The 25,345-nt window shown below is 52.8% G+C and overlaps 9 protein-coding genes across 9 annotated transcripts; 5 read left to right on the top strand and 4 right to left on the bottom strand.

Annotated features, from left to right (window-relative positions):
- Positions 1–255: 255 nt before the first annotated feature.
- J4E84_006351 (uncharacterized protein) lies at positions 256–856 on the bottom strand (the record flags this gene model as incomplete). The annotated part of the gene is made up of 2 exons (XM_049388941.1): positions 256–273; positions 437–856. 2 exons carry the CDS (start codon positions 854–856, stop codon positions 256–258), a joined length of 438 nt encoding a protein of 145 aa, XP_049243215.1.
- Positions 857–1,646: 790 nt separating this feature from the next.
- Positions 1,647–2,798, bottom strand: J4E84_006350 (uncharacterized protein; the record flags this gene model as incomplete). The annotated part of the gene is made up of 1 exon (XM_049388940.1): positions 1,647–2,798. The coding sequence occupies one exon, from the start codon at positions 2,796–2,798 to the stop codon at positions 1,647–1,649; it is 1,152 nt and encodes a 383-aa protein (XP_049243214.1).
- A 1,371-nt stretch (positions 2,799–4,169) lies between these two features.
- J4E84_006349 (uncharacterized protein) lies at positions 4,170–5,113 on the top strand (the record flags this gene model as incomplete). The annotated part of the gene is made up of 5 exons (XM_049388939.1): positions 4,170–4,223; positions 4,280–4,633; positions 4,688–4,774; positions 4,824–4,914; positions 4,965–5,113. The coding sequence occupies 5 exons, from the start codon at positions 4,170–4,172 to the stop codon at positions 5,111–5,113; spliced, it is 735 nt and encodes a 244-aa protein (XP_049243213.1).
- Positions 5,114–6,481: 1,368 nt separating this feature from the next.
- Positions 6,482–7,969, top strand: J4E84_006348 (uncharacterized protein; the record flags this gene model as incomplete). Its single annotated transcript, XM_049388938.1, has 1 exon — positions 6,482–7,969. The coding sequence occupies one exon, from the start codon at positions 6,482–6,484 to the stop codon at positions 7,967–7,969; it is 1,488 nt and encodes a 495-aa protein (XP_049243212.1).
- Positions 7,970–8,721: 752 nt separating this feature from the next.
- J4E84_006347 (uncharacterized protein) lies at positions 8,722–10,231 on the top strand (the record flags this gene model as incomplete). Its single annotated transcript, XM_049388937.1, has 2 exons — positions 8,722–10,045; positions 10,095–10,231. The coding sequence occupies 2 exons, from the start codon at positions 8,722–8,724 to the stop codon at positions 10,229–10,231; spliced, it is 1,461 nt and encodes a 486-aa protein (XP_049243211.1).
- A 2,229-nt stretch (positions 10,232–12,460) lies between these two features.
- On the top strand, positions 12,461–13,351 carry J4E84_006346 (uncharacterized protein; the record flags this gene model as incomplete). Its single annotated transcript, XM_049388936.1, has 2 exons — positions 12,461–12,824; positions 12,903–13,351. The coding sequence occupies 2 exons, from the start codon at positions 12,461–12,463 to the stop codon at positions 13,349–13,351; spliced, it is 813 nt and encodes a 270-aa protein (XP_049243210.1).
- Positions 13,352–17,161: 3,810 nt separating this feature from the next.
- J4E84_006345 (uncharacterized protein) lies at positions 17,162–18,381 on the bottom strand (the record flags this gene model as incomplete). The annotated part of the gene is made up of 4 exons (XM_049388935.1): positions 17,162–17,524; positions 17,580–17,659; positions 17,707–17,990; positions 18,047–18,381. The coding sequence occupies 4 exons, from the start codon at positions 18,379–18,381 to the stop codon at positions 17,162–17,164; spliced, it is 1,062 nt and encodes a 353-aa protein (XP_049243209.1).
- A 2,634-nt stretch (positions 18,382–21,015) lies between these two features.
- Positions 21,016–22,916, top strand: J4E84_006344 (uncharacterized protein; the record flags this gene model as incomplete). Its single annotated transcript, XM_049388934.1, has 3 exons — positions 21,016–21,245; positions 21,300–21,913; positions 21,970–22,916. The coding sequence occupies 3 exons, from the start codon at positions 21,016–21,018 to the stop codon at positions 22,914–22,916; spliced, it is 1,791 nt and encodes a 596-aa protein (XP_049243208.1).
- A 313-nt stretch (positions 22,917–23,229) lies between these two features.
- On the bottom strand, positions 23,230–25,092 carry J4E84_006343 (uncharacterized protein; the record flags this gene model as incomplete). The annotated part of the gene is made up of 4 exons (XM_049388933.1): positions 23,230–23,422; positions 23,475–23,538; positions 23,746–24,958; positions 25,012–25,092. The coding sequence occupies 4 exons, from the start codon at positions 25,090–25,092 to the stop codon at positions 23,230–23,232; spliced, it is 1,551 nt and encodes a 516-aa protein (XP_049243207.1).
- Between the last annotated feature and the right edge of the window lie 253 nt (positions 25,093–25,345).

Below are 25,345 nucleotides of genomic sequence, written 5' to 3'. Positions count from 1 at the left end.
TTACCGGAGTTGAGTTACTACGGGAGTAGAGAGCCCAGTGTTCTTCCTAGGCCGGCCATCGCCTTGGTACATGACAGGAAGTAGGTCAGTGCATGAGGCGCGATTCAATGCCAAGATGATGCGATATGCAGTGTACAATTGAGCTTTCTCTTTCGTGAAGTACCCTTCTAAACCATGACGTTAAGTTGTAACTACGTCCGTGCTCGCCGCTGTAGGGAGCCAACAAGAAACAAAACATGCCAAACTACGCCCCTCTCATGCCTCCCGCTTCTCCTGAACTCGGTTATCTGCTATTCGTCTCCCCTGTCGGGCTTTCGCCGCCACGATTCTCTGCTCAACCCTGCAAGATCAATCCCATAAATCGAGCGTAGAAACAGTGACAACACAGTCTGTTCTCATCAGCAACTTGATGCGTGGTTATCGAACTTTGACTTACCTTCACGAAATCTGGCAAATCTTCTCCATTATCCTTGCCACTACTACCTTCACCAGTGGAACTCTTCTTCTCCGCCGTTCCCTTGACAAACCCCTTCCTGACACCACCATTCTGCTCTTCCATCTTGTCAGCGTCACTCTTGGACTTTGCATGTTCTTGCTCTTCACGCTCTGAGAGCTCACGCTCCGAACTCGAGCCTTCGGTGACAGAAGATGCGACATCGCTGTAGGAATGGTAGTCGGCTTCTACGAACACGTAGCTGTCTTCCATTTCTTGATCCTCGGCGATCTCTTCGTCTACGGTGACGACGTCTTTATCGGTGTCGGGTAAAATTCCACAGGTGCCTTCGCTGGGCTTAAGAATGGCGCAATCTTTGTCACTGTTGTCGTTACTAGCGACAGGGTGTTCGCTGGAAGACATGTCTTAAACTGTGCGTTGGAGGATAGTGTGACACGTTACAGAAGGAATAGCGTAGTCTGGTGTGCCCGCGAGTTGGGTGACTACGCTGCTGTGGAGTGACAGTGTGAACACTTCCATGCTAGGGTAGCTGCGTATATATGCGCCTTGGGAGTTCTATACCAGATCGCGCCACCAAGGCGACATTCAACCCTCTTTCACTCATATCAACAAGAAAGGCTGCGATCCGCATGAAAGCGACCCAAGCTTCATTATATCAACATTTTACCAGCAGTCGCTTGTCCTTCGAAGGCAAATGGAGCCCGAGTGAAGCAAGCGGGTGGTCGAGACATGGCAAATATGGCGAGCCACTGACGATCATCGCATTGCCAGTAATACCAGAATGATACGACCCTCGTGTGAATGGGAGAGACCAAGAGACTAAGAGCCCGTTCGTTGTCGTTAATAATGGCGAATGAACAGTGTCATTTAGCGTGGGATTCACGAAGCCTCAGTCGATTGCGATGTATGATGCTGAGTAAACTTAATTGTAATGCTTCTTAACGATCATAACTTTGATGCTGCGCCCTCCTCATATTCACTCAACTCTTTCTTATCGCAATCTCTGGGGCTTTCACCAAATTCCTTGCCCTTGCGACATGACAGTTCTTCCGCGCTCTTCCACTTCCAGGCCGTATCCTTCTCCTCACCGTTGCCCTTACCACTTAGTACGTTGCACATATATGCGCCAGCGACGGGGAGGAATCTGAGAAGTTGATTAGCATTGCATTCTTGAGATGAAGGCTAAAGTCACTTACTTGTACGAGTGGAAGCTACCGCCAACGGCGAGGTACAAGTTGGCGAGACTTTTGTGAGGATGTCGACACATTAGCCAGTCTTCGGTTGGCGTAACGGCGTCGTAGCAAATTCGCCATCGGTCTGGTTGCTTGCTTCGTGTCCAATCTGGCATAGCACCGTGCATAATTTGTGCGCTTTCACGCTTGAGTCTCTCAGGGACATCGTTCTGGTTTCTTCGAGATGGCATAGTGATATTATGACCAGAAGGGGTCGTAACCGTGTTGATGATTTCTGTCTTGATGTCGTTGATTTTCAGCGTTCGGTTCGGTTGCGAGGGTGGGATGATGTCGACCTCTCCGCCAATGACGATTACAGGTACTGTTTCGTCGATCATGCTCTGAGTGTCTTGTTCGTTCAGTGTATAGTAAGCAGAGACCCGTCCTACAGCGGTGATCTGGCGCTCGATGCGGTCTTGTTCCTGGATCTTCAAAGCATCCTCGATCGGCGACATCAAAGAGCTGGTCCATGCTCCTGCTGCCAATACGATCTTGTCGGCTTTCAGAATTTGACCATCTCTCAGCTTTACACCTGCTAGGCTGCGTTGGTCGGCGCTCAGCAATAACTCTTGCACGTCTCCAGTCACCCTCTTGACTCCTAGCTCCAATGCAACCTTCGTGAAGCTTTGTGTTGCTTTTTCCGCGTCGCACCAGCCGGCTTCACGATTGAAGTAGCCCTTTCCATATTCTGCAGCCTTGATGCCTTTCGTCACAGCGTACTTGTCCAGCTCTTGCGGTTCTAGATCGCGCGTGTAGTCGCCCCCCCTCTCAACGAATGTTTTTCTAATCGCGTCGCCAAAAGTACCGTTCTTTTTGTCTAAAACGACCCAACCGGTTTTGTGGAAATGCCCCTGTACTGCTATGCTCCAGAACCAAAAATGAATGGCTTCATTGGCAAGATTGCAGTAAAGATGTGACTCGTAGTCGGTACGAATAATGCGATTAGTGTCGATGGCTGCCGCTTGCTTTTGCTTTAGGGATGTATTGCTATCCCAACGGTCGACGATAGTAATTCGCGATGGATCTTTGTATTGTTTACCCAAATGGTAGGCCGTAGACGCGCCAAAGGTACCAGCGCCTATGATAAGTATCGTAGGCTCGCTGTTTGCCATATTGAACGAATAGTGATCAAAAGTCGTAAAGCTTTCAACGATGTCCAGGATGATGGTGAGGCTTCCTGGATGGTAGATGAGACTGCTTGCGCTAGTGTTGCGGGGTCTTCTGCGGATCCGATGCCCCAGCTTGCGCGAAAACGTGCATTGGCTCGCGCGATCGGGAAGGAACTCACGATGCCCAGGTACAACGCGTTCCGAACATGACGTATCAACACAAAAGCGGGCGCGTGCGAATGAGCCCTATTCTGTCCAAATTTGCGCTGCTTTGACAAGTGACATTCTGGAGCCCCGATTGGGCTTTGGCAATGATCGCAGTCGATGCGGGATGCGCGAAGCTTGCTTGGAGACCGGCGTTCGCGTCGCGACGTCGCGAGTATTCAGTGTCGCGGCAGGTGCAAGGACGACCGTCGCGAACAAGGTTTACGCGTTGTCCTTGAATGTCGCATCAATTGCATCGCCTCGAGAATGCATTTTAGTGGTTGAGACCAGCTTAAAGAGTACGTCGCGATGGCGTAGAGGCATGGTGGCACATCGGTCGTGAAAAGTCGCTAACTAGAGCTCGAGTGTCATCGCTCCTTCCGAATAATACAGCTTACTTCCAACACTCAACACCATCCATCACGCGCGTGCTTGTCAGTAGTAGCGGCGCACATCGCGCATACCAATGGCAGCAGTTCAACACGAACGGATTTGTTCTCTACATGTTCGACCCATTTGCTGCGGCAGTTTTGTTTGATCGTGCTCCACGCTCTCCAACCAGTCTCTTACATGTATGGGCACCATTCACTCATCAATAGGTATTCATGACTCCCGAAAAGTCACTTCCGGTAATACGCATGCGCTGGAATAACACGATGATAGAGAAAGAGCTGGTGATGGCAAGAGACATGGAGTAAGCCAGGGGCTGACCGCAGAGCTGGACGGACTAGCCGGTTGCATCATCGGCAACCTGTCGAAGATGTCGAATGTTTAGCCTGGAGGCCTTACTCGGTTTCAGTTCTGGATGTTCACTACCGACGAAGGATTCACGGTCCTACACCTGTTCTTCCAATGTAGAGGCTGCTTGCGAGATGCATTTCCAGGAATGGTTAGCGCAGGCTGTCTCGGCTAACCTTCCGTGTCAGACTCGAAGTATCTTTGGATACACGTACGAACACAGCGCAGAGCTTTACGCAGCAGAAGGCAAGACCTCAATTCAATATCACTGCTGGAACTGAACACAGAACCATCTGAGGAGCTATATTGAGACCAAGTTTTCACGCACCAATCTCAGATTCGCCACTGCACGATAGCACTTTAGTGGCTCCTTCGGCAAGCCCCACCATCCAGCGTAGAGTGCAGATTCAGCAACTCTCAACCAACACCACGATGTCTCCCAAGATCCATATCGTACGCCATGCGCAAGGAGAACACAACGCGACTGTATGTTCCAGATTGAGAAGATGAACCTCTAAATCAATAGTACTGACTGGCGGCAGCGCAATTACAGCATTCGCGATGCTGTGCTGACAGAAAAAGGCAAAGAACAATGTCGCACGCTTAGCTCGGCATTCAAACATCATGAGGAGATAGACATAGTATTTGCGTCGCCGCTACGACGAACGATCCAGACCGCCTCGCTGAGTTTTGGCCCTGTGCTCGCGCGGAAAGAGGTGCCGTTCGTGCTGTTGCCAGCCTTGCAAGAGGTCAGCAACATTGGATGTGATGTCGGAATTGCAGATACTGCAGATGATGTGCACGCATTCCTACCAAAGCTGTTCGCAGATGGTGAGCTTGACTTTGAAATCAGCAAAGTTGATGCATCAGCGGTGACAGCGGGCTGGAACTCCAAGGTTAGTCGATCTCCCGGTTTGACATCAGCATGCATGCTTACTAACGCCTCGCAGGAAGACTATTGGGCGTACGAGAAGCGCGCCATCTCGAAGCGCGCTTCTGATCTCAGGAACTGGCTGTACCAAAGGCCCGAAGCGCAGGTAAAGCTGCCGTTAGTTTCCTCTTAACAGCGGTTTGCTAATGGAACAGGTCCTGGTCGTCACCCATGGCGCATTCGCACACTTCCTCACCGAGGACTGGGAAGTCGAAGACCCCATGGTAGGCACAGCGTGGAAGAATTGTCGGTACATCTCTATATTTAGTCTGCAGTTTGAGCTAACTCTATGACAGGTGAGCATCGCGTGTTTACCTTCACACCTGAGTCGACGACGGAGGACGCCCACGTGGGTGAAACTTGGGAGAGCAGGCGAAGCAGAGGTGCCCAAGAAGTCGAGAAGGACCCGCATGTAGTGGATGAGTTTCTCAAGACAGCGGCGTAGTTGAGTAGTAGTGTACAAAGGCCGCGGCCTCAGGTAGCTTCCGACAACGGCTGTGGCATGCCGTTCCGTCCGTTGTCCAAGAGCCGGAGGGTCCACGAATAGCCAATACCCGATGCGTTTTTCCTGTAGTAACTTGCCCGAGTGCATTCGCGCCCTTTGATCGACGGATTCTCCCTTCGCTCCTAATCTGGAGTACCACGGCTGTTCGGCAAGCGCGCCATGATGGCGCAACATCCCACGGTGCCCGGTGCCCCCTGAGGCTTTTGGGATCCTGGGGTAGACGGTAGCCAGGTCCAAGCAATCACATTCACCCCCCATATCATTGGGCGGCGCAAAGTTCGGCAATGCACTCCACAAAACCCTGGATCAAAGATAAGCCACGGTCACGCCGCGCCTGCTATGACTCTTCGAGCAGCCAAGCTGCAGTGCGGCCAGACCAAATCACCGAGGGGCGCGTCGTGCATTACCGCGCTGGGTGTAGTCGACGGGACGCATCGGAGCAGCCTTAGTCAGAGTTTTGCGCCCCGGTACCTGTTCGGTTAATCTATCAAGCCCCGCCGAGGCCCGGGATGGCGCGGCCCTAAAGGCTTGTCGCCGCCCCCATGCAGCCAAACCAGCCCTACGCGACGCCTCTGTCGTCGTCACCACCCAGTGCAGACGCTTATCCCCAGCTTACAGGTTGTCGCGTGAGCACCGCAGCTCTCTTATCTCCAGAACCGCATGCATGGTTCGCTCTGATGTCACCTAGCACGGATCCAGGCGATGTCACATCAAGCACGTCCCCAAACTCACCACTCAAACACGTAAAAAAGAGAAAATTTTACGTCAACTGCGACGCACCATGTGGACCGCGTCATTAACGACGCCACTAAAGGGCAACGCTTCTGGCTGCACGCACCAAGCTCTGGTACGATGCGAGCAATAGACCGAAGTTCGCTAAGGCCCTCGATAGCCAGCTTTCGGTCAACATCGGTCGCCCAGCATGCTGGGAGCGCGCGGGGGAAGGCCGCTTGGAACATTCTATTACACATGCAGAACATGCGGAGAGATAAGACGTGTTGATATAAGAAACAAGAGCAGCCGCTGGCCTTGAAAACGGTTATTCCTGCGTGCCGCTGCTAACTCACACTACCTTCTCACCGGTCCCACGGTACGTCACAGACAGTCGATATCACGCGCCGCCGTCTTCCCGATTCCGACGACTGGACCTGTGACCTACACTGCTACTGCTGTTTTTGGGGTACCGGGCAAACTAGCTCGTCAGCAGGCGCCAAACACCAAAAAGTCGCGAGTGCCCTTCAGCTTCCGACTTGACCACGACTCCACCCCACCGTTATTTTTGAAAAATTCATATTTGCATTTTCCAAGATGCAGGAAGTACCGCACGCCCACGGGCTCACGACGGGCAACCCTGAGCCACAATACGCCTCCAACGGCGTCAACACTGGCGTCCCCGCGCGGCACTACGCTGCTGCACCGCCGACCTATCGTCTGGACGACCTTTCGTCTGAGGGCAAGAAGAGCGACCCCGAGCTCATGATGCCCGTCGATAAGACTGCCACCGTCCAGGAGGGATCGGAGAAGTTCCACCGTCTCGGATGGAAGCAACTCACAGTCTGCCTGATTGTCGAAGCTATTGCGCTTGGTTCTCTCAGTATCCCTAGCGCGTTCGCTACTCTTGGAATGGTCCCCGGTGTCATCATGTGCGTCGGTCTTGGACTCGTCGCAATCTACACATCGTACGTTGTCGGTCAGGTCAAGATGCGCTACCCGCATGTCAACCACTACTCGGATGCCGTCGAAATCATCTGGGGTAAATTCGGAAAGGAACTCACCGGTGTCATGTTCGCCCTCTTCCTCATTTTGCTGGTTGGATCGCACGCACTTACCGGAACAATCGCCTTTATCAACATCATCGGAAACTACACCACATGCGCGCTCGTATGGGGTGTAGTATCCATGATTATCTTGCTGGTTCTTGCTCTGCCACCCACGTTCCACGACTTTGCTTTCCTGGGCTACATCGACTTTATTAGTATCATCGCCGCCATCTTGCTCACCATCATCGCAACTGGTATCCAAGCGCACGATGCCCCTGGCGGATTGAGCGCAGTCAACTGGTCCGCGTGGCCTCAACCCGGAACTTCGTTCTACGAAGCTTTCCTGGCGACTACCAACATCATCTTCGCCTACTCCTTCGCCGTCTGCCAATTCTCTTTCATGTCAGAGATGCACACCCCCAAGGACTACGTCAAGTCCATCTGGGCCCTTGGTCTGATTGAGATCTTCATCTACACCATGACTGGTGCTCTCATCTACGCTTTCGTTGGCCAGGAGGTCAAGTCGCCTGCTCTTCTTTCTGCCGGAAACACCGTCTCCCGCATTGCCTTCGGTATCGCACTCCCCGTCATCTTCATCTCCGGTTCCATCAACGGCACCGTCGTCTGCCGCTACATCATGGACCGCATCTTCCCCACTTCGCCAATCCGCTTCGTCAAGGACGTCAAGGGTTGGGGTGTCTGGGTTGGACTCATCACCGTTGTCACCGTCATTGGATGGATCATCGCCGAGGCCATTCCCTTCTTCAACGCCCTCCTCGGTCTCATCTCCTCCCTCTTCATCTCCGGATTCACATTCTACTGGCCCGCGCTCTTCTGGTTCCAGCTCGTCAAGGAGGGCAAGTGGAACGCAAACGCCAAAAACATCAGCTTGAGCATCCTCAACTCCATTGTCTTCGTCATTGGACTTGTTGTTCTCGGTGCCGGTACCTACGCGTCCGTCGAGGATATCATCACACAGTACAACTCCGGTGCTGTACGAAGTCCCTTCACATGCTCTGCTCAGTCTTACGCATAGTTTGGGGGTGACGAGAACATGTATATATACCAAGAAGCCCTTGTATAGGCGCTTCGCTTATTACGACTTATGAGTCTAGCATCAGCATAGCGATGTCAAATCAAATTTCACATATTCAATCATCTTTTCTCCTGTCCACAGTGTTTGCATCTTATTGATGCCATCCGGGGATGGATTTGCTCCACCTGCGCCGCGCCACCCCACACAGGGAAAACACTGAACATTCACCTCTCAGAAGTCTACATTGCCTTCAGATATGGTCGATCTTTTGATTTTAGACTGATGTATGCAGCAAGGCACCTCAAGACTTTCGTTCTCCTGCCCGAGGCGGCGCCGATATTTTGTTTACCCTGGCTAATAATGTGCGGAGTAGATCAGTGGGAAAAACACTATCTACAGAAGACATGACAATTAGGGAATCACCGAGAAGAATGATGCATGCGCTTTTCCTTTCACTCCACTATACAAACAGCACTCCTTTGTGTCTTCACTCCAGGGCTTTCACGGTAGTGTTTGCGCACTAGTACGGATGAAGACTAGTGCCGCGAATGACGCAGCTCGGACGTGCTGCTGTGCACCTGCTCAGGTGATAAACTTTGGTACGTATACCTACGAACCGCTCACCTCCGGAATAAGCAACAGTCATTTCACTCACGGCGACAGTCGCAACTATTCATACTATGGAGGACATAAGATCTACGCTCTCTACACTTCACCTTGGGTCCAATTTCACCCACGCAACCGACGATATCATGCCGAAAAGACAACGCGATAGCGACGACGAATCTGCTCGAAATGATGGCGTTGGGTCTAAGAGGCAACACGGGAGTGAAGTCATTACACCTTTACCGCAGCCTTCCGACCTCATCGCCGCTCTCCACGAGTTCATACAGGAAGAGCGCAGGACCAACTTCTCGTTCTTGTCGCAGCACAGCCACTGCCACAAGCACCAGAACGAGCTACTCGTAGTATCTCAGGCCAATGCCGAAGATATCGAAGCAGTACGTGCTATCGCTCGGCACGATACAAGTGTCCATAGTGACTGGTATACCTTCACCGAGCCGCTGAGGTCGGACGGCTACACCCGTACCGCTGCGATCGATATCCCATCCGCGAGATGTGTTGCTGGAGATATGATCATCACCGAGTTTGGCAGGATCAGGAAAACCGAGCGCGACGCAGCTGCATGGATCCGCGATACGTACTGCACTGCCGAAGACGATATGTGGGCGATGAGGCTCCCAGAATCGCAGTACGAGGAACAGCGCTTGTGGTGGGAAGGTACAGGGCAAGCTTTCCGGCTGCTGGACTTACCTCTAGAGATGCGCGAAGCCATCTACCTACACGTCATCGGGCCAGTCGTTGTTCCGGATGTCGTTACACAGCATGGTGGCGGGGAGAAGCTTGTGCTTGGGTATGGCCTGTCGTACGATAATCCCGAGCGCGTAGGGCGCAATCGAGATCCCAATATACAGCGTCCCAATATGGAGATCATGCGCGTCAGTCGCCAGGTCAAGGATGAAGCCACCCAAGTCGCCAATCGCGACACGGTGAAGCGATTCACAACAATCCGTACGCGTGGTGATGGCATTGGGCCCGCCGCGTCACCTGAAAAGATCTGGCGCCAACTCAGGCGAATAGTAACGCCTGATAACTTCCTGAAGAGGCTTCAACTTGAGATGTCTGCAACTGAGTTCTTGGCATTCGGGGGCATTTGTCCGCAACTGGGACAACCGCTTCAGAGGGGCGTTGTTCCAATTAATGTCATGTCTATGGCTGGGTTAGGAAACCTCGATATCATCGATTTTCGCTTCATTGGTCCTGAACATGAGCTTGCCAACTGCCCTTGGAGACCGCTTCATCCATGCCAAAAGAAGTGGATTGATGTCTTTTTCATCACCGCCTGGAATGATCTGGTCGCTCTCCGAAATTCGAAAGGAATTAAGTATTCCATGAGTGGCTGCATCAAAGATTCCACCCAGAATTACTGGACTGGGTTACTGAACGACAAGCGCAATGATCATACTGCCGGTATACGCATTCTCGAACAGGATCTTCAGATCGCCATAACGAACAGTAAGTAGTCCTATAAAGGCATGTGGAATACGTACTGACTCCCTTTTAGATGCCTCGCTTGCATGCGAATGCTCCAACCCATGTGTAGGCGGACCGCGCTTGTTCCGGGTCCAGCCGCACGAAATGAGGTTGATCGAGGGCATACAGGCGGAGCTGGATAAGGCGTATTGGGATTTCGAGGACTGAAGCGGGTTGTATTTGACCTGGGGTTGCCGCATACCGAGGAGGACGCGCGGCCCATAAGTAGAGTATTAGCAACGATGAGCATGTATAACGCGCAGACACCGATCACATCTCCGCTCCTGTGACTGTATGGTATCTGGGTCGTGCAGGTCTTGCGTGCATTGTTGCGGGCGAGTGTTGTTCGGATAGCAGAGCATCCATGGATCCGTGGATTGGATTTTGTGATGAGCTACGTCATGATCTAGCCTCTAGATGGTTAGCCGGCGAAACCGATCACGTGTCGTCTGAGAACCCGCGGCCTGTCGCGAACACCTCCGCATGACTTTCGATGCGTCCTCCGCTCGTCTCCTTCAATGGCTGAACCTGCGACCCGATATGCACCCCGACGCCGACATCTCACAATTTCGTCGCGTTATTCGACGCGCAAAAGCAATTTAGTCGCCCTCCATCAGATTCCGTTTCATGGGCGAGCGCCGCACGAGGCTGCCCTGCACTTGTTCGCTGTGCCACGAGATGGATTCACATTGTTGTTCGAAGGCATGTCCACACCAGAGAGTGGTTCAGTCGTGATCGGGGCTGTGCGCAAGTCAATTGCACGCTCAGCAATCTATGGTGATGCCGTGAGAAGTACCCAGCTCACGAGATGCGGCGCAGCAAGTGTGCAACTTACATCTTCTAGCTTGGGCGGACCTGCTCTGCGGTAGTTTGGTCTATAAGTAGGAAGTCGCTGCTTTCTGCGATCTCTCCAATCTCTCAGAGGATCTCTTCCAGGCTCGCCCGAGCAACTTATCTTCTCGATCTTCACGATGTGGGCGATAGCCTGGGCAATCTCTTCTATGCTTTCGCGGCCTCTGTCTACGGTATCTTTTAAGCGTGCCTCGTCGTAATTCAGCTTTCCGTATGCGACGCTGGTCTCCTTCAGAATGCTCGCGTCGTAGCCTTGGCACATGCCAGTCAACGTTGGAGATGACGGAGCACTCAAAAACGCACAGCGTAAAGCCCAGGAAGGGATGCAGCGCTTACTCCCTCCAATTTGTTTGCAATGGTATGTTTAATCCTGATTTCAGACGCGCCGAGGATCAACAAGCTCCACGTTGCAGCCTTTGGAAAGAGCTTAGCCTTCCTGGTTTAGTGCGGCGAGCAAACATGCTGCGGCGCAGCGTACGAAAGAGCTAGATAATGGTGTTCGGTTCGAGCGCATGCGCGAGTGGCTTGTGTCGTATCTTCGGCGAGACTTGCGTGTCATTCACCTTCTTCGAGTTGGGCTGGACTTGTTTACGAGACCTTTCCACACTGCGCAGATCTCTCCGCGGTACCGCCTAAGCCATGAGGTAGAGGGGATGCTGCTTCGCACGCTCGTAGAGAGTAGCGACTATCGGCGCATCACAGGGTCTGGGAGGGCTGATCACATTCGTAGCTCAGACGTCCTTCCGCACACGGTGGACGTAGAACGCGGTCATCACTCTAGCTCCACAGCGCTTGCGATGCCAAAGAAGAAGCTAGAGCACGATCCCTCACCCATTCCTCAGCAGCGCTAGCATGCTATTGCCATCCCCTCCTTCGATCACATCATCTGATAGGTCTCTCGAAAACCGATACTCCAAGTCACGCACAATGTTCACGCCACCGATGCATGCATGCTTCTCGACCTTCCTCTGCATATCATCCATTGGTCTTTCGGTCCGCATCCGTACCACTTCCGTTCTCAAAACCAGGTTATCCAAGTCCGGTCTCGATCCTTAAATCGTGGTTCGTCCCGCGCGTGCAGCATGCGAGCTATATTGGTGGACCCTGACCGCTGATGATTGGACCGGCTGATGTCGTGCATGCCTATGGCTTACACTGGCTTTCAGAACTTCCTCTTCGATGGAAAGATGGTATCCGGTGGGCATAGGATTATTCAGTGGCTTGCGGACTTCAGCGAGAGTTAAGGAAGCGCTGATGAGTATGGTTGGTTGCTGGGTCATGGAAAGATCTACGCGCGTCTGCGATGTCGGATTGTGGGTCATGCGCGAGAACGACTAGTAGAAGACAGGTAAACGGAAGAGCGGAGCATCCAAATGTGACAAGTTGTTGCGAAAAGGAGTGGTCGCTTGGAGGATGTGGAGGCGACATCGTAAGAGATGGACGATCAGAGCACCTTGAAGGCTACATAAGGCACCCGCACCTGCTTCATATCCACCTCATCCATCAACAACATACCACAGCTCCGACTCACATCCATCGATCAGCATGTTATTCTCCACTGCCGCTCTTCTTCTTCTCTCTTCAACTGCGCTCGCCGCACCCGCTACCCTCCTACCCCGCGCCGCTCAGTGCGGCCAATACCAATCTCAGTCATCCGGCCCATACACGCTCTACACCAATGGCTGGGGCTTCTCTTCCGGAACCGGCTCTCAGTGCTCTCAGATTGACAGCTATAGCAGCACAGCTGGCCTAGCCTGGTCAACAACATGGTCATGGTCTGGCACGCCCAACCAAGTCAAGAGCTACACAAACGTCGAGACGGGCTTCACCAAGAAGCAGATTGGTAGCTATACGAGTATGCCGACGACGTGGAAGTGGAGTTACACTGGCACAGATTTGCGAGTCAATGGTGTGTTACTTCCGCCCTTTCTCGTGCACTCTCTTCGTCTCTGGGATATGTAGGCTAACCTTGATGTGCTACCCGCAGTGGCCTACGACACCTTCCTCGGCGCATCAGCCAGCGGAACCAACCTTTTTGAAGTCATGGTCTGGCTCGGCGTCTACGGCGGTGTATCACCCTTGTCCGCGAACGGATATCCCTTCACGCCCATCGCGACCGTCACTATTGGCGGCCAGATCTTCGATCTTGCATACGGTCTCAATGGTTCTGTCAAGGTATACAGTTTTGTTGCTCGTGGCGGTCGGGCGACGAACTTCAGCGCCGACTTGGTACGTTACATGAGTCTACTTTGTGGAGATGATAGAGAAGCTAATGTGTCGACGCAGAATCTGTTCTTTCAGTATTTATTGGCAAACTACGGTAGCAATGGCTTCACGAGTAGTTTGTATCTGCAGGTCGTGCAGGCGGGCACGGAGGTGTTCACTGGAAGCAATGCGAAGTTGACTACGACGGCGTATTCTATCGCTATTAACTAAGTAATGAGGTATCGTATACCTCGTAGCACGTTACAAGACTACTCGGGATTACTGTCTCGGTGTTTGGTGTTAAGCGGATATAAGATAAAGAAAATGTACAATCTGAGAAATGCTTGTAACCCAATACACTCACTACAAAGAGGTTATGCCTGTCGTCCTTTATCTATCCACCCAAAATTCGTCAAAGTGTTATACAAATGGTCAGATCGTAACCCGTGACCCAATTGCGAAGACCCATCGCTGCCAGTATAAGCGCTTCCAAAACGCCGATTCGTCATGCCCATGTGCGTGCCCTTCGTGCCTCTCGTGCCCCTCATTTTGATGTCCAAGCCTCAGGGCTGTGCCCTCAGCCCCGCACGTCAATCTCACCAGGATATGCCAGCGCGACGGCCTCGACCTCGAAACCCGCACCAATGCTCAGGAGGTCGACCCTGAACCTCTCAGTATCGCTCTGAACCCTCGACCGAGGCTCCGCAAGCTCGTAGTCATCCATACGCGACGCATCGCATGAACCAACTACCGACCTCACAGACGACGACAGCTCATCGCCCATCACATCTTGCGCGCGATAATAACGCTGTCGCACCCAGTGGAAGTAAACTGCCAGAGCGTCGCGATGACTCGGGATGCCGATGGAAGCGAGTGAGCGACGGAACGGGAGCTTGACGGCGTAGGGATAGGCTGGGAACGGGTGGGTCAGCTGTGAGATCGAGAAAGTTGGGAAATGGATCGGGAGTTGGTGCGGATATGTCGGCACGCTAGACCAAAAGCAGTATGGTGGGCTGAGCCGAGGCGCAGCTCGCCGGTGGTGTCGGTGGTGTCGGAGAAGGAAAGAAGTCGGAGTTGTGGACGGGACGGTAAGCTGACTTACTGTTGTGAGACATGGTCCACGATGGCGGGTAACTTGTATGGGTTTTGGATGTGGTTGGGCGTTACGGTCAAGAAGTTGGGCGGTAGTCGAGTGTAGTAAGATGGATGGATGAACGATGTCTGAGTGAGAATGTGTTGAGTGTTCGAGTTTATGTAGTCTCTTCTTGGGATAGAGTACCAAGGTGAAATAACTGTCGAGAGAGGATTCGATGTACAAGGCGACTATATAGTATTGATGTGCAAGGTGAGAACGAGGTTGGCAAGTGAGCAAGTCAGTATATCCGCAGAAATGAGCAAGAAGGTATTGCGCATACGCGTCCATGGCACACTTATGACTGTCACAGCGGCCGTCCTCACGACCACGTTGAAGCCTCACGACCAAGGCATATGCCCTTTCCCGATCGAGCAGCTAACAAGAGCCAAGACGTCGTCCTGGGGTAGGTTCGCCAAGCTAACCACCGGCAAAAGCGTCATGGTTGCTACAAAGGGGAACTCATCTCAGCTGCGATGGCTGTGAGCCCTGCACGGAGATTGGATAGTTTGGCGGAAGCGAGAGGGTTGCGACTCCTGATAGGCGAGGCGAGGGCCGGGCGTGGTGATGTTGCCGAGCCGCGTGTTGCGACCGTCTGGCAGCCCGTTTCAAAACTTCACCGGCCGGGCGCTGCAGGAGAAAAACGCACGAGATCGGGGGGCTGAATCTTGACATCGTCGGCTGCTGCGCGTCGTAACCTTGGAACTCCTTTGATGTGCATAGCACGTACGTTAATGGGTCGTCGAGCAACGAACGCGTGGGCCCTGGGGGAGAGCTCCAGCCCCGCGCTTGCCGCTGGGCCAGCGACTCGAGGCTCTCAGCGTGCGTCTGACAGCGTCACTAGTCAGGGCCGGCCAACGAAGTCTGCTTCATCCGCCCCCATTGCTATCACGGCGTCTTACTATCTCGCTTTGCGCGACTTCAAGCCAGGAGTTGGGTACACGCAAGCGCGCCAAGCGTGGTGAGTGAATTTGACAGTACATACACACCTCAGTAGGGACAAGCAACGCCCAGGGATGGCTGACTGACAGCAGGGGCCACTTGCTCAAGCAATCCATGCTCATACTTTCTTTTTTCTCGTACTTTGACCGTGTAACCTCATCATTCTGCAGCTTCTGGGTCTTTCTTGGTCATCGTATGCAATCTGCACGCACGATTTCCAAGACAGAAGGCAGTCGTCCCGATCGGCGGATGAAATGCCATTCTGTCTCATCGAACGAGGTATACGTAGATGCTGGGCGCGAGTAGCGCAGGCTGTAAGGCTCACCGCACTAGCCACAAGCCAGACCATAAGAGGAACAGAGTTTGCTGATCGGTGTAAGATGTGCCACAGCGTTCCTGGAGTAGCAGTGGGCCCAGGCCTAACCGGGGGAACTCTTGGGATGTCAAAAAGCCTATTCGATAACACGGGCCAGGTGCGCACGACGTGACTTCACGCTGTCGCATTCGCATGCGGCCCCCAAAAGCCAACAGCTGGGTACGCGTCGTGTTACGGCATGCGAAATAACCTTCAACATTGGTAATGCTACTCTACCGAAACTTTTCCGACCTTCAGCGTACCAGTAATATGCGATGGTATGACGAGGGTTTGTCATTCATGTCGACGCTTGGACAATGCGCACGGGAGTATGCCCAATCCTTCCAATCGCTTATCAAGCGAGTCGGGATGGTAACCACCTCCATGGGCATGAGCGGAGACATGTGACCGTCGCTTGGCTGTGTGTGTGTGTAGTCGAGCGGGCTTGTGGGAGAATTTCTCAGCAAGATCTGACCAACCTGTCCACTTTCCCTGCATTATAAATTGAGAAGGTGCAACCATCCACCTGCGTCCTGCGTCCTGCTTTATCGACGTGGTACACAGCTGTAGATCGCTGCACCATATTTGAGCTACCGAATGCACTGCGGTCAGCCTGTTCGCGAACAACACCTCGGCCGAGTCGGCTTCTTCATCACTGCCCCAGGGTAAGTAAAATAAAGCGCTACAAGCGCCAGTGACGTAGAAGGGTCTGTTGTATCATCGTAAAGTTGGCGCATATACGGCAATATCAACCCAGGGTCGTCATATGTCCGGTGTCCAAATTGCGATGCGGCCATGGTCCAGGCGGCAGCAGGTGGGAGGAAACTCTGGTTCAAGACGAAACCTAGGTATGCAGCTCCCTCGATTTCTCGCACGTTTCTCACTTTCATTCGCTCCGTGTCTATTCAGCGCATGTACGATGGTCAAAGCCTATCCGTCGCAGGCTTTGATGTGTAATACCATCCCATCCCTGCTGACCGTTTACACAAGACAGCTCCAGGAACACCGACAAATCCACTCGACCGCTGCATCATTCGCACGTTCCTCCTTCTCATTCGCCGGATGTCTGTCAGCCCGAACGCATGCGTTCTGCACTCCATATATGCAACGATCCTTGTCTTCAGAAGAGGTTGCTGCATGCCCACCAGTCAGCGCGATAGAGCACCGGACAGATTTTGAAACACAATCGAAGTGAAAACACTTTTTCATGTGGCTGCGCAAGCCACTGCTATCCTTGCGACCCGAAAGAGATCCGAGTGAACGGTTGCTGCAGACTGCGGTCGTCTTGTTGGGGGTTGGCAGGTGCACAGCCTCGATGCGGCTCTGCAAGCTGGCTGATGGATGCACTCTGGCGAGCGAAGGTCCGGCAATGTGCCCGTTGCGTTCACGGACGAAGAAACGGCCATTATATACTCTGACCAAATGGTGCACAATGAATATGCATCACTCTTGGGCAACGAGCGCTCTCGCGATCGGGAATGTATTATGGCCGTCAAGCACACCAGTCTGACCCCCCATGGAGAGACCTTGGTGCGACAGCCGTTCTAACCGCTATGCGCCATTCTAGCAACCTCTAAACGCGTCGAAGGGTGAATGATCTTACACCCAACACTCAAGCATCCACATTCCAAGGATAATTCTGCTTAACCCAAATAATATCCATCTCGCTCGGCTTCGTAGCGCGTTCCAACAGCCCAAGTCCCTCGCCATGGTCGTTCCAGTCGAGGTAGGCCTGGATGGGACAGTCTACACCATTGTCGTTGCAATCTGGCTTTGCATAGCCGTTGCGGCTAGGATAGTGCATGACGCTCGCGAGGTCGTAGCCAGAGGCAGCTTGAATGGGCCAGCCGGGCTCGACGAAGTTCTTGATGAAGGCGACGCAGGTACATTGGTATTTCAGGGCGCGGTACATGGATAGGCAGAGGCCGTCTTCGGTGATGCGGTCGCCTTCCGCTTGACGAGCGCGGTGCCAGCACTGGTTTGGTGATGTTAGTATGCGGTACGCGTCAGTGATAATGGTTGTCACTTACGTCTTCCCAGTCAGCAAGTTGCTTGTATTGTACTTTGATGTACTTTTCGCGGTCGTTGCGGTTGTGTTCATGCGCCATGCCTTGCGATTGTTAGGATCGACGTCTGCGGTCGCTGGCGATGTCTTACCCAGTACATGACCAAGCTCGTGTAGAACACCACCGAGCGTAAAGCCATCGGCGAGGCGAACCAGATTCTGCCACGGCTTTCCGTTTTGCGTCAGGCCCACAGCGGCACCCCAGCCAGCGCCGTCGGTGAATTCGATGGCCACAGTGTCATGAGGTATACCTGCGTTCCAGCCATCTCGGTATTTCTTCACGGGTGCACAATACATTGGCTTTCCATCGCTGGTCAAGCGCTCTTTGAAGCTGATAGCGTGACCGGACTTTTCACCCGCAGCGCCGCCAAGATACCTAGAGCGGTCAGTTAGACACTCATCGCATGTCATTATAGATCTGCCTTTGCTTACTCAACCCACTTCGCCATACCGCTCTCAGTGATGTGGCGGATATTGTGGCGATCCCACTCCTGTGTGAAGCAGTATGGGATAACGACGTTGTTGGTTGAGTCACGTGGCCAACGAATTGGTCCAGGGCTCGAGCCCCAGGCGTCGGTAGCACCTTGACCGTTCTGACCAGACATGGTCTCAAGTTCCTCGAAGTACTCCGCCCAATCAGTTACTTTAGTACCATTTTCGAACACGGGCGAGGGAGTGCCGCAGAAGGGACCATAGTTGGGGACTGGTTCGTTGATAGCGACTGCGACCGCAAGGGCGGCGAATTCTAGAAGGTAGAACAGAAACATTTTCGCGGATAGCCAGCTCGTTGTGGGCAGAGGTGGAAGCACTTATAACGCTGTCGGGAGAAGAGCAAGTCGCAGCCTGGAGGCCAAGAGAACTCCACCACGCGCAATTGTGGTACGTGCAGGTGAGCAAACACTCGACTGCGAGCTAGTAGTCGTCGGATGAAGAGTAGAATTGTACGATGACGTATCTACACCCGAGGAATGCGAGCACATTCTTTAGAACGGCGGCGTGAAGCGTGACTGTACCAGATCCTCTCCCTTGTACTTTTTCTGTTCTCGAGGCAGAGGATAGACAAACAGGGGCCAGTTTTGGAACTACTACGATTTTCCGAATGTGACACAAAGGCTGCCCATATCGCAGTAATCCAACTCTTTCTGCTTCGTGCCGACCACATTTCGACCATAACGGAATGCGGCGCACTTTGAAAGGCACGAAATAGATGAAGCGGAGGTAGTTGGTAGCCAGCCTCGGAATGTGTTCACCACAATCGGTAGCGCTTCTGTACTGCAGGTGAAGCAGGTTTGAGATCCAGTGTGCGACAATGACGTTACTAGAGATGAGGCGACGTGATCGTTGCCCCTAATCTGAATTGACAAACCATACGATGAAGGTGCACATTGATGAGTATAGTTTTTTTGGCTGCAGCTTGCGATCCACTCAATTTGGCAAGTCGAAGCTCAATGGGACGGATTGACGAACAAATTGTTGTACCAAGCGTGGATGGTCTTTCGCTGTTAAAGCGCGAGCATTCTAGGTTGTGGCACGAAATACCGAGAGAGAGACATGATATGATCGCAATCCCCGAGGAATGTTGGTAGAGCATTAGATGCCGTGGAAGAGTGAAGGAGAGCTGACGCGTCTGTGTTACTCTCAGAGTTGAAGCTAGCCACCTGGGCAGCCTTGGAAGCACCACGTGAGCGGAACCCCCCCAACTCTGCCAGTTCCGATCCCGCGTTCCGAGGTCACTCCGTAACACGCCATCATCCACGAAACATCCAACACAAATTAGATTACTACATTACCTATTGCAAGCTTGAAGCACCTGCTTTTGGAGACTGTACCGTACTGCCTTGGGATGGATTCCACTAGCATCAACCCTTCAATACAACTGGACCCGTTTCCTTCCGATATTATCATGTGAAAAGAGCATTCCTAGGTACCTACGTACATCGGGAGTGCAGGTGTCAGGAAATTCGAACGTACAACGGCGTTCCAAATATCTGAGAGAATGTTGATCTTGACCTCAGCAGCTGCAAATGTTGTGTCTGCTACTTCCTGACAGCAGCTCCTACATTCGCATAATGAAGCGATTGCGTGTGCTGAGCTCGCAGAATCCGTGTCAGGCATGCATGGCTTTGACCTCTGACAACTTGCGTGCTATACATAGCCTGTATGGGGTTGTTCCCGCCGACGAGTTCTAAGTAAAGCAGTATATCGTGCGACCTATATCCCAATGGCTGTACATATGCTGCGCAGCGGAGTCATGTCCGTACGGGTCGACCAAAGTCATGACGCGGCTTCAACACTCGTCGCCCCTGCCGTGTACCTGAAAACCCCTCATACGAATACCCACAGTTTTGAAGGAAAACACTTCTTCCAGACTGTACCACTTTGAGCGCGTTCTCGGACGCCACGAAAGATTAGGAGAGGGAAGCGACAGAACATCGTGGCGACCAGGAGACAGTGGGGCATTGGTGATAGTGGCTGCGTCTCCAATACCACAACGGCCCCTCACGACCCTGCAGGACCCGACTCTTCATTCCATGCCCCACCGTCTAACGCGGAAGGTGGCCAGTTCCTGTCAAATGGCCGCTTCAGCCGAGCTAGATGCGATGATCTGATAAGATTAGATGTCATCGTGACCAGCAAGACCGGCTAGCGCCGCTTCCTAGCTGTCATGAGGGGAGAGCTCTTTCCCAACAACATCCATCTCATGATCCAGCAACAGCACTACGAAAGCCACATGTCTCCATTAAAACAGCCACAAGCAAAGACTTGGGCGCGAAGAAGTTTCTTCTCATGCTCGTGAGCAGTCGGGCCTCTTCACAATGGAGTTCCCACGCTGGCTGCTAGTGCCGCCAGCTAGAAGACGCCAGGAACGGCGCGAAACTGGATCATGCAACCACGACGCGCTTGCTCAACGAGGATGCTCTTCCTCGTACGGCTCCATCCACAAGGCGAGACCCTCAGGTTGGTCCCGCACGGAATTGAAGCTTCGGCGCACACTGCTCGTTTCGATGAGCCGGGAGCTCCATCCGCCACTGACATCCCGGGCCAAGACCTTGGCAATGCAGAGTTGCGGCACAGCCAAGACGAGCCAGCAATCAGCTCACAGCGAGATTGGATCTTATCTGATCATCTAGCACTTATCTGATCATCTAGCCGCGCCTAATGCTCTCTGGGCATACGAGATACCTGGACGGTGGGAGATGATCCCAAGCCACCGGGTGGGATACACATGGCAAATTTTTCAGACGCTGTAACTGCGCTGACATTCCCTGTCCGGTCTTCGGAGAGTGGGCCGAGGGTATACTTAAGTATGGCAGCGCTGCCTGTCTTACGATCGTCGCTCACCTGCATCCCAATTTCATACCCTGCCTTGCCCGGCACTTTTCCGGCATCCTTGTTTTGCCATGTCGAACCTGGCTGCGACTGACGCCGTGCGACCTGTAGAGGGCTTTGGTCGTCCCTCAAGAGATATCGACATGGAGAAGAATGGCGACCAGGCTTTCAATGCCCACGAGACTGGCAGCGATGGAGAGACCAAGTCTGTCGAATCGGAAACCTTCCAGAACGGTGTTCAGCGGGTGCGCGCTATCACTGAGATTTGGAGCACGAAGACCTTGATTACGATGCTGGTCTTGTATGTCTAATATCATTCAAACCGCGAGATTCAAAGACTGACCTGCTCATGTAGCATTTACCTTATCGAATTCGTCGCTTTCCTGCAGAATGGCATTGACGCCGCGCTCAACCCCTTCATCACTTCGGCATTCGGTACACACGGTCTCCTGAACGTCGGAAGCGTAATGGCAACTGCGCTCGGTGGCTGTCTTCCTCTCGTCATTGCCAAGGTCATCGATATATTTGGTCGCGTGGAGGGTTTCTTCTTCATGCTGCTCGTCGTCGTCGCCGGTATGGCTATGAAAGCCGCCTGCACCAACGTCCAGACGTACATCGCCGGTCATGTCCTCTACTGGGCTGGTCACATTGGTGTTTTATTCGTTGCCGACATCATGGCCGCGGATTGCACCAGCCTGACGAACCGCATGATCATCTTTACCCTCAACGGAACTCCTCGTATCGCAAGCACTTTCGCCGCACCCGTGATCGCCGACATGTTCTACTACCAGAACAGCTGGCGATGGGCTTTCGGTGCATTCATCATCATCTTCGTCGGTTGCTGCGCTCCCGCGTTGGTGCTCATGATGTTCATGTACCGCAAGGCCAGGAAGGCTGGTCTCGTCAAGAACGTAAAGTCGGATCGTAACTTCCTCCAATCGCTGTGGTACTACGCCGTACAATTCGACAGTAAGCTACACACTCATCTCAAGATTTACCCGTATAGCTACTAACGCGCGATCCAGTCCTTGGCATCGTCCTCATCATGTGCGCGTGGAGTCTCTTTGTTCTGCCTTTCAGTCTCGTCGCCTACGCGCCCCAAGGCTGGAACACCCCGTATATCATCGCCTGCATCGTCCTCGGACTCTGCCTCTTCCCCGTCTTCTACATCTGGGAAGCCAAGTTTGCGCCCGTCCAGTTCTTGCCCTGGAAGTACCTCAAGAACGGTACCATCATTGGATCCTGCCTGCTCTACTGCGTCATGTTCCTGTCCGTCTTCTGCTGGAACGGATACTTCTACTCCTACTTGCTCGTCGTACACAGGCAAAGCATTCCCCACGCTGGATATATCCTCAACGCTTTCTCGCTTACCTCGTCGACATTCAGTCCGCTCATCGCATGGTGGATCCACAAATCCGGTAACTTCAAGTGGACGGCCTACACTGGTGTACCCATCGTTCTCCTCGGTACTGCTCTCCTGATCCCCTTCCGAAACCCTTCCACCAACCCCGGTGTTCTCGCCTTCACTCAAGTACTCGTCGGTCTCGGTACGGCTTTCTTCGCAACCTGCGCCCAGCTCGCCGTCATGGTTCCCGTCACTCACCAAGAAATCGCCGTCGTCAACGCCGTTTGGGGTCTCTTTGGCAGCTTCGGTTCATCCATCGGATATGCCATCGCCGGTGGAATGTGGAACAACATCCTCCCTGGACAGCTACTCATGCGTCTGCCCGAGGAAAGCAAGCCCGAGTACAGGGCGATTTTCGGAAACATCACCTTGCAGCAATCGTTCCTCGATGGTACGCCAGAGCGCGATGCCGTTGTTGGTGCTTATGCCGATGTGCAACGCAAGATGGTCATCACTGGTGCGTGCTTTGTACCGCTGTGCTTGGCTAGCATCTACATTTGGAAGAACATCAACGTCAAGAAGCTTGAGGAGGAGAACGGCAAGCAGACCAAGGGTAACGTCTTCTGAGCGGTACATTGTTCGCTGTATGATGTGCTCAGCGCAGTCGGCTGCAAGGAGCGTGTTCTCATTGGCAGGCTCATTACTCTATATACCCACATCGCCATGGTGATGTAATATAATACTATCGTTTATATCTTCATGCTTCTCACGCATCCTGATCTTCTTCGCTGCTCCACATGTGGTGTATTGGAATGAATGAGCGCTAATCATCCCATTGAGCTCTGCTTGTGTCCCTCCAAAGCATGCTAACAAATGAGCGTTGCGCAAGATGCATAACCTGAGTGTGTACATACGCTGAAGCCGCACCTCCCTCCGATACCTATTGACAACGCCAATATGACGGTCGCGGATGATCCCAGTCCATGCAATCGAATCGATCGAATTCCTCAGGATCGAAGTCGTAATCATAAACATCCTTAGCACCAGGCTGAAAATTCGGATCCTGGCCCTCAAGATACGGGCCCCGGACGTTCCACCAATCGCAAGGTATTTCGCACTTGCATACCGGGGGCCTACGTGAGTCGTTAGCAACGTCAACACCATTTTTCAGGGTGGGTTACCTACAGTCTTTGCCACGGCGTAGCCTGTATCCGTGCGATTGATCCAGCCTTGGAATCACTCCGTTTGTCTAGAGTGCTAAGAGCAAAGTTGAACTCCCACATCATTCGTATCCGTCTCTTAACATGACCGGAGAACGTGACTCGGGGTATGTGTCTGATATCCGCCCACGCCAAGGTAAAGAACCAGTGAACGAAGACTTTTTGGCACGAGACTACTTTGGTACCCCTGCTCCCTGCGATATTAAGCCAAGGATCCAAAGACCTCCACGTATTACCAGGACCAATCCGTATAGGCGGACGGGTGGTGAAGTGGAGATGCAGATGGAATAACGTTGGTATTTCGCGCAGTTGGGCGATTGCGGGGGTCATCTCGTTGTCCAATTCGACGAAGCCCTGATGTCGTTCGCATTTTAGGCCGAGGAAGCGGAAATAATCCGACGTGGAGAGGTTGAGCTCGATACGACGCATGGCGTGATAGGGGATGAAGACATGAGGCCAGGTGGGACATATGGAAGGGTGATGATAACCGTTGAGCAGTGCTGTCGTGCGCTCCCATGTGGCCTTTTTGACTTCAAAGCAGATTTTCTGACAGGTGAGAGCAAGCATGTTCGGCTGAATCTGGTATTCGCTTTCGTCAACACTCACTTTCCCAAAGCGATGTATGTCTGTGGAGCGGCGCTTAGGGCGGGATAATCTGACATGCTGGTTTCCGTCGGAGTCGCCCTTGCTCAGCGATAAACATATGTAGGGGCCGATGACTTGATCGTATACAAGGTACCGCAGTTCCTCAGGAAGATCGAGGAACCGGAAAGCTCGGCTGTTGGAGTTCCACCAGTCGTACATTGTAAAAGGAGCGGGGTTGAGCGACTCGAGGTCTTCAGCCATCCAAGTAAGAAACGGTATCCAACGGGGGTGTGTATCCATCTCTAACGCGAGTTTTGGAGTGAGTATTGATGGGTCTGCGGACTCTGACTCGGGGCGACCGGCTTTTATCCTGGAAGGGCCCTTCAAATGATGGTCTGTAAGGTCATGTTTGCAGTACGAGGATATGTCCTGCTCTAACAGGTTCAAACATATGTTGACGTCAGCCGTCTTTCTCCAGAACTCGAAGTCGGTGCGATGCCGGTGACGGATGTACCCTGCCATTGCCTGCTTTAGAGACTCTTTCTTTGGATCGTCAGGTTCATCTTCTAGATGAGAGGCAATCCCATATCGTCGAGTCAACCATTCTTGCAACGTGAGCCACTCGTCTTCTTGATTGGTCTGCGGGTGCGGTGTTTGCTCCGCGAGCAGTGTAGACTTCAAAGACTGTCTCCGTACACTGAGGAGTATATCCTCTTCCCCGGGTTGGATGAGTCGTATGGGCGTCGATGATGACGTGGAAGCTATGGAGCGCTCGATTCGCAGTCCTCTCGAGTTTAGCCTGAACCTCAGACTCTTTTGTTGCTGGTATTTAATGTACGCCTGGATCTCCGTAATAGTGTCAGTCTAGGTTCGCCGTCAGCATATCTACTTTTACCCAAGGTCAAAAAGTAGCATACGATGAGGGTGCGCAATATTTTTCGTTCCTTCATTGCAGCGATCTGCGCGGGCCTGGATTGGGGCCGAGATTTAGGAGCCATTGCGGCTTTGTTCGGTGGATTGTATGGGTATTGGTGTACTTGTCGAAAAGCTGGTACCGAAAGTAAGGCAGGTGGGGGCCGTGCTCCGCAGATGAGTACCAATGGGTGCCAGTAAAGTGTCAGTTTTGCAAATCGGAAATAAAGACAGACATGACGCCAGTGCGACCGTGCACGGGGTACCTAGAGAGATGAAAGCTCGTAAATAAATGTTCTTGCGGCGCGGTTGGAACCGAATACGCCAGTATTTCATTGC

Source organism: Alternaria hordeiaustralica, assembly GCF_023758085.1.
Source record: "Alternaria hordeiaustralica strain BMP 2776 chromosome Unknown scaffold_12, whole genome shotgun sequence".
NCBI lineage: Eukaryota > Fungi > Ascomycota > Dothideomycetes > Pleosporales > Pleosporaceae > Alternaria > Alternaria hordeiaustralica.
This window is presented reverse-complemented; position numbering and strand designations above follow the sequence as displayed.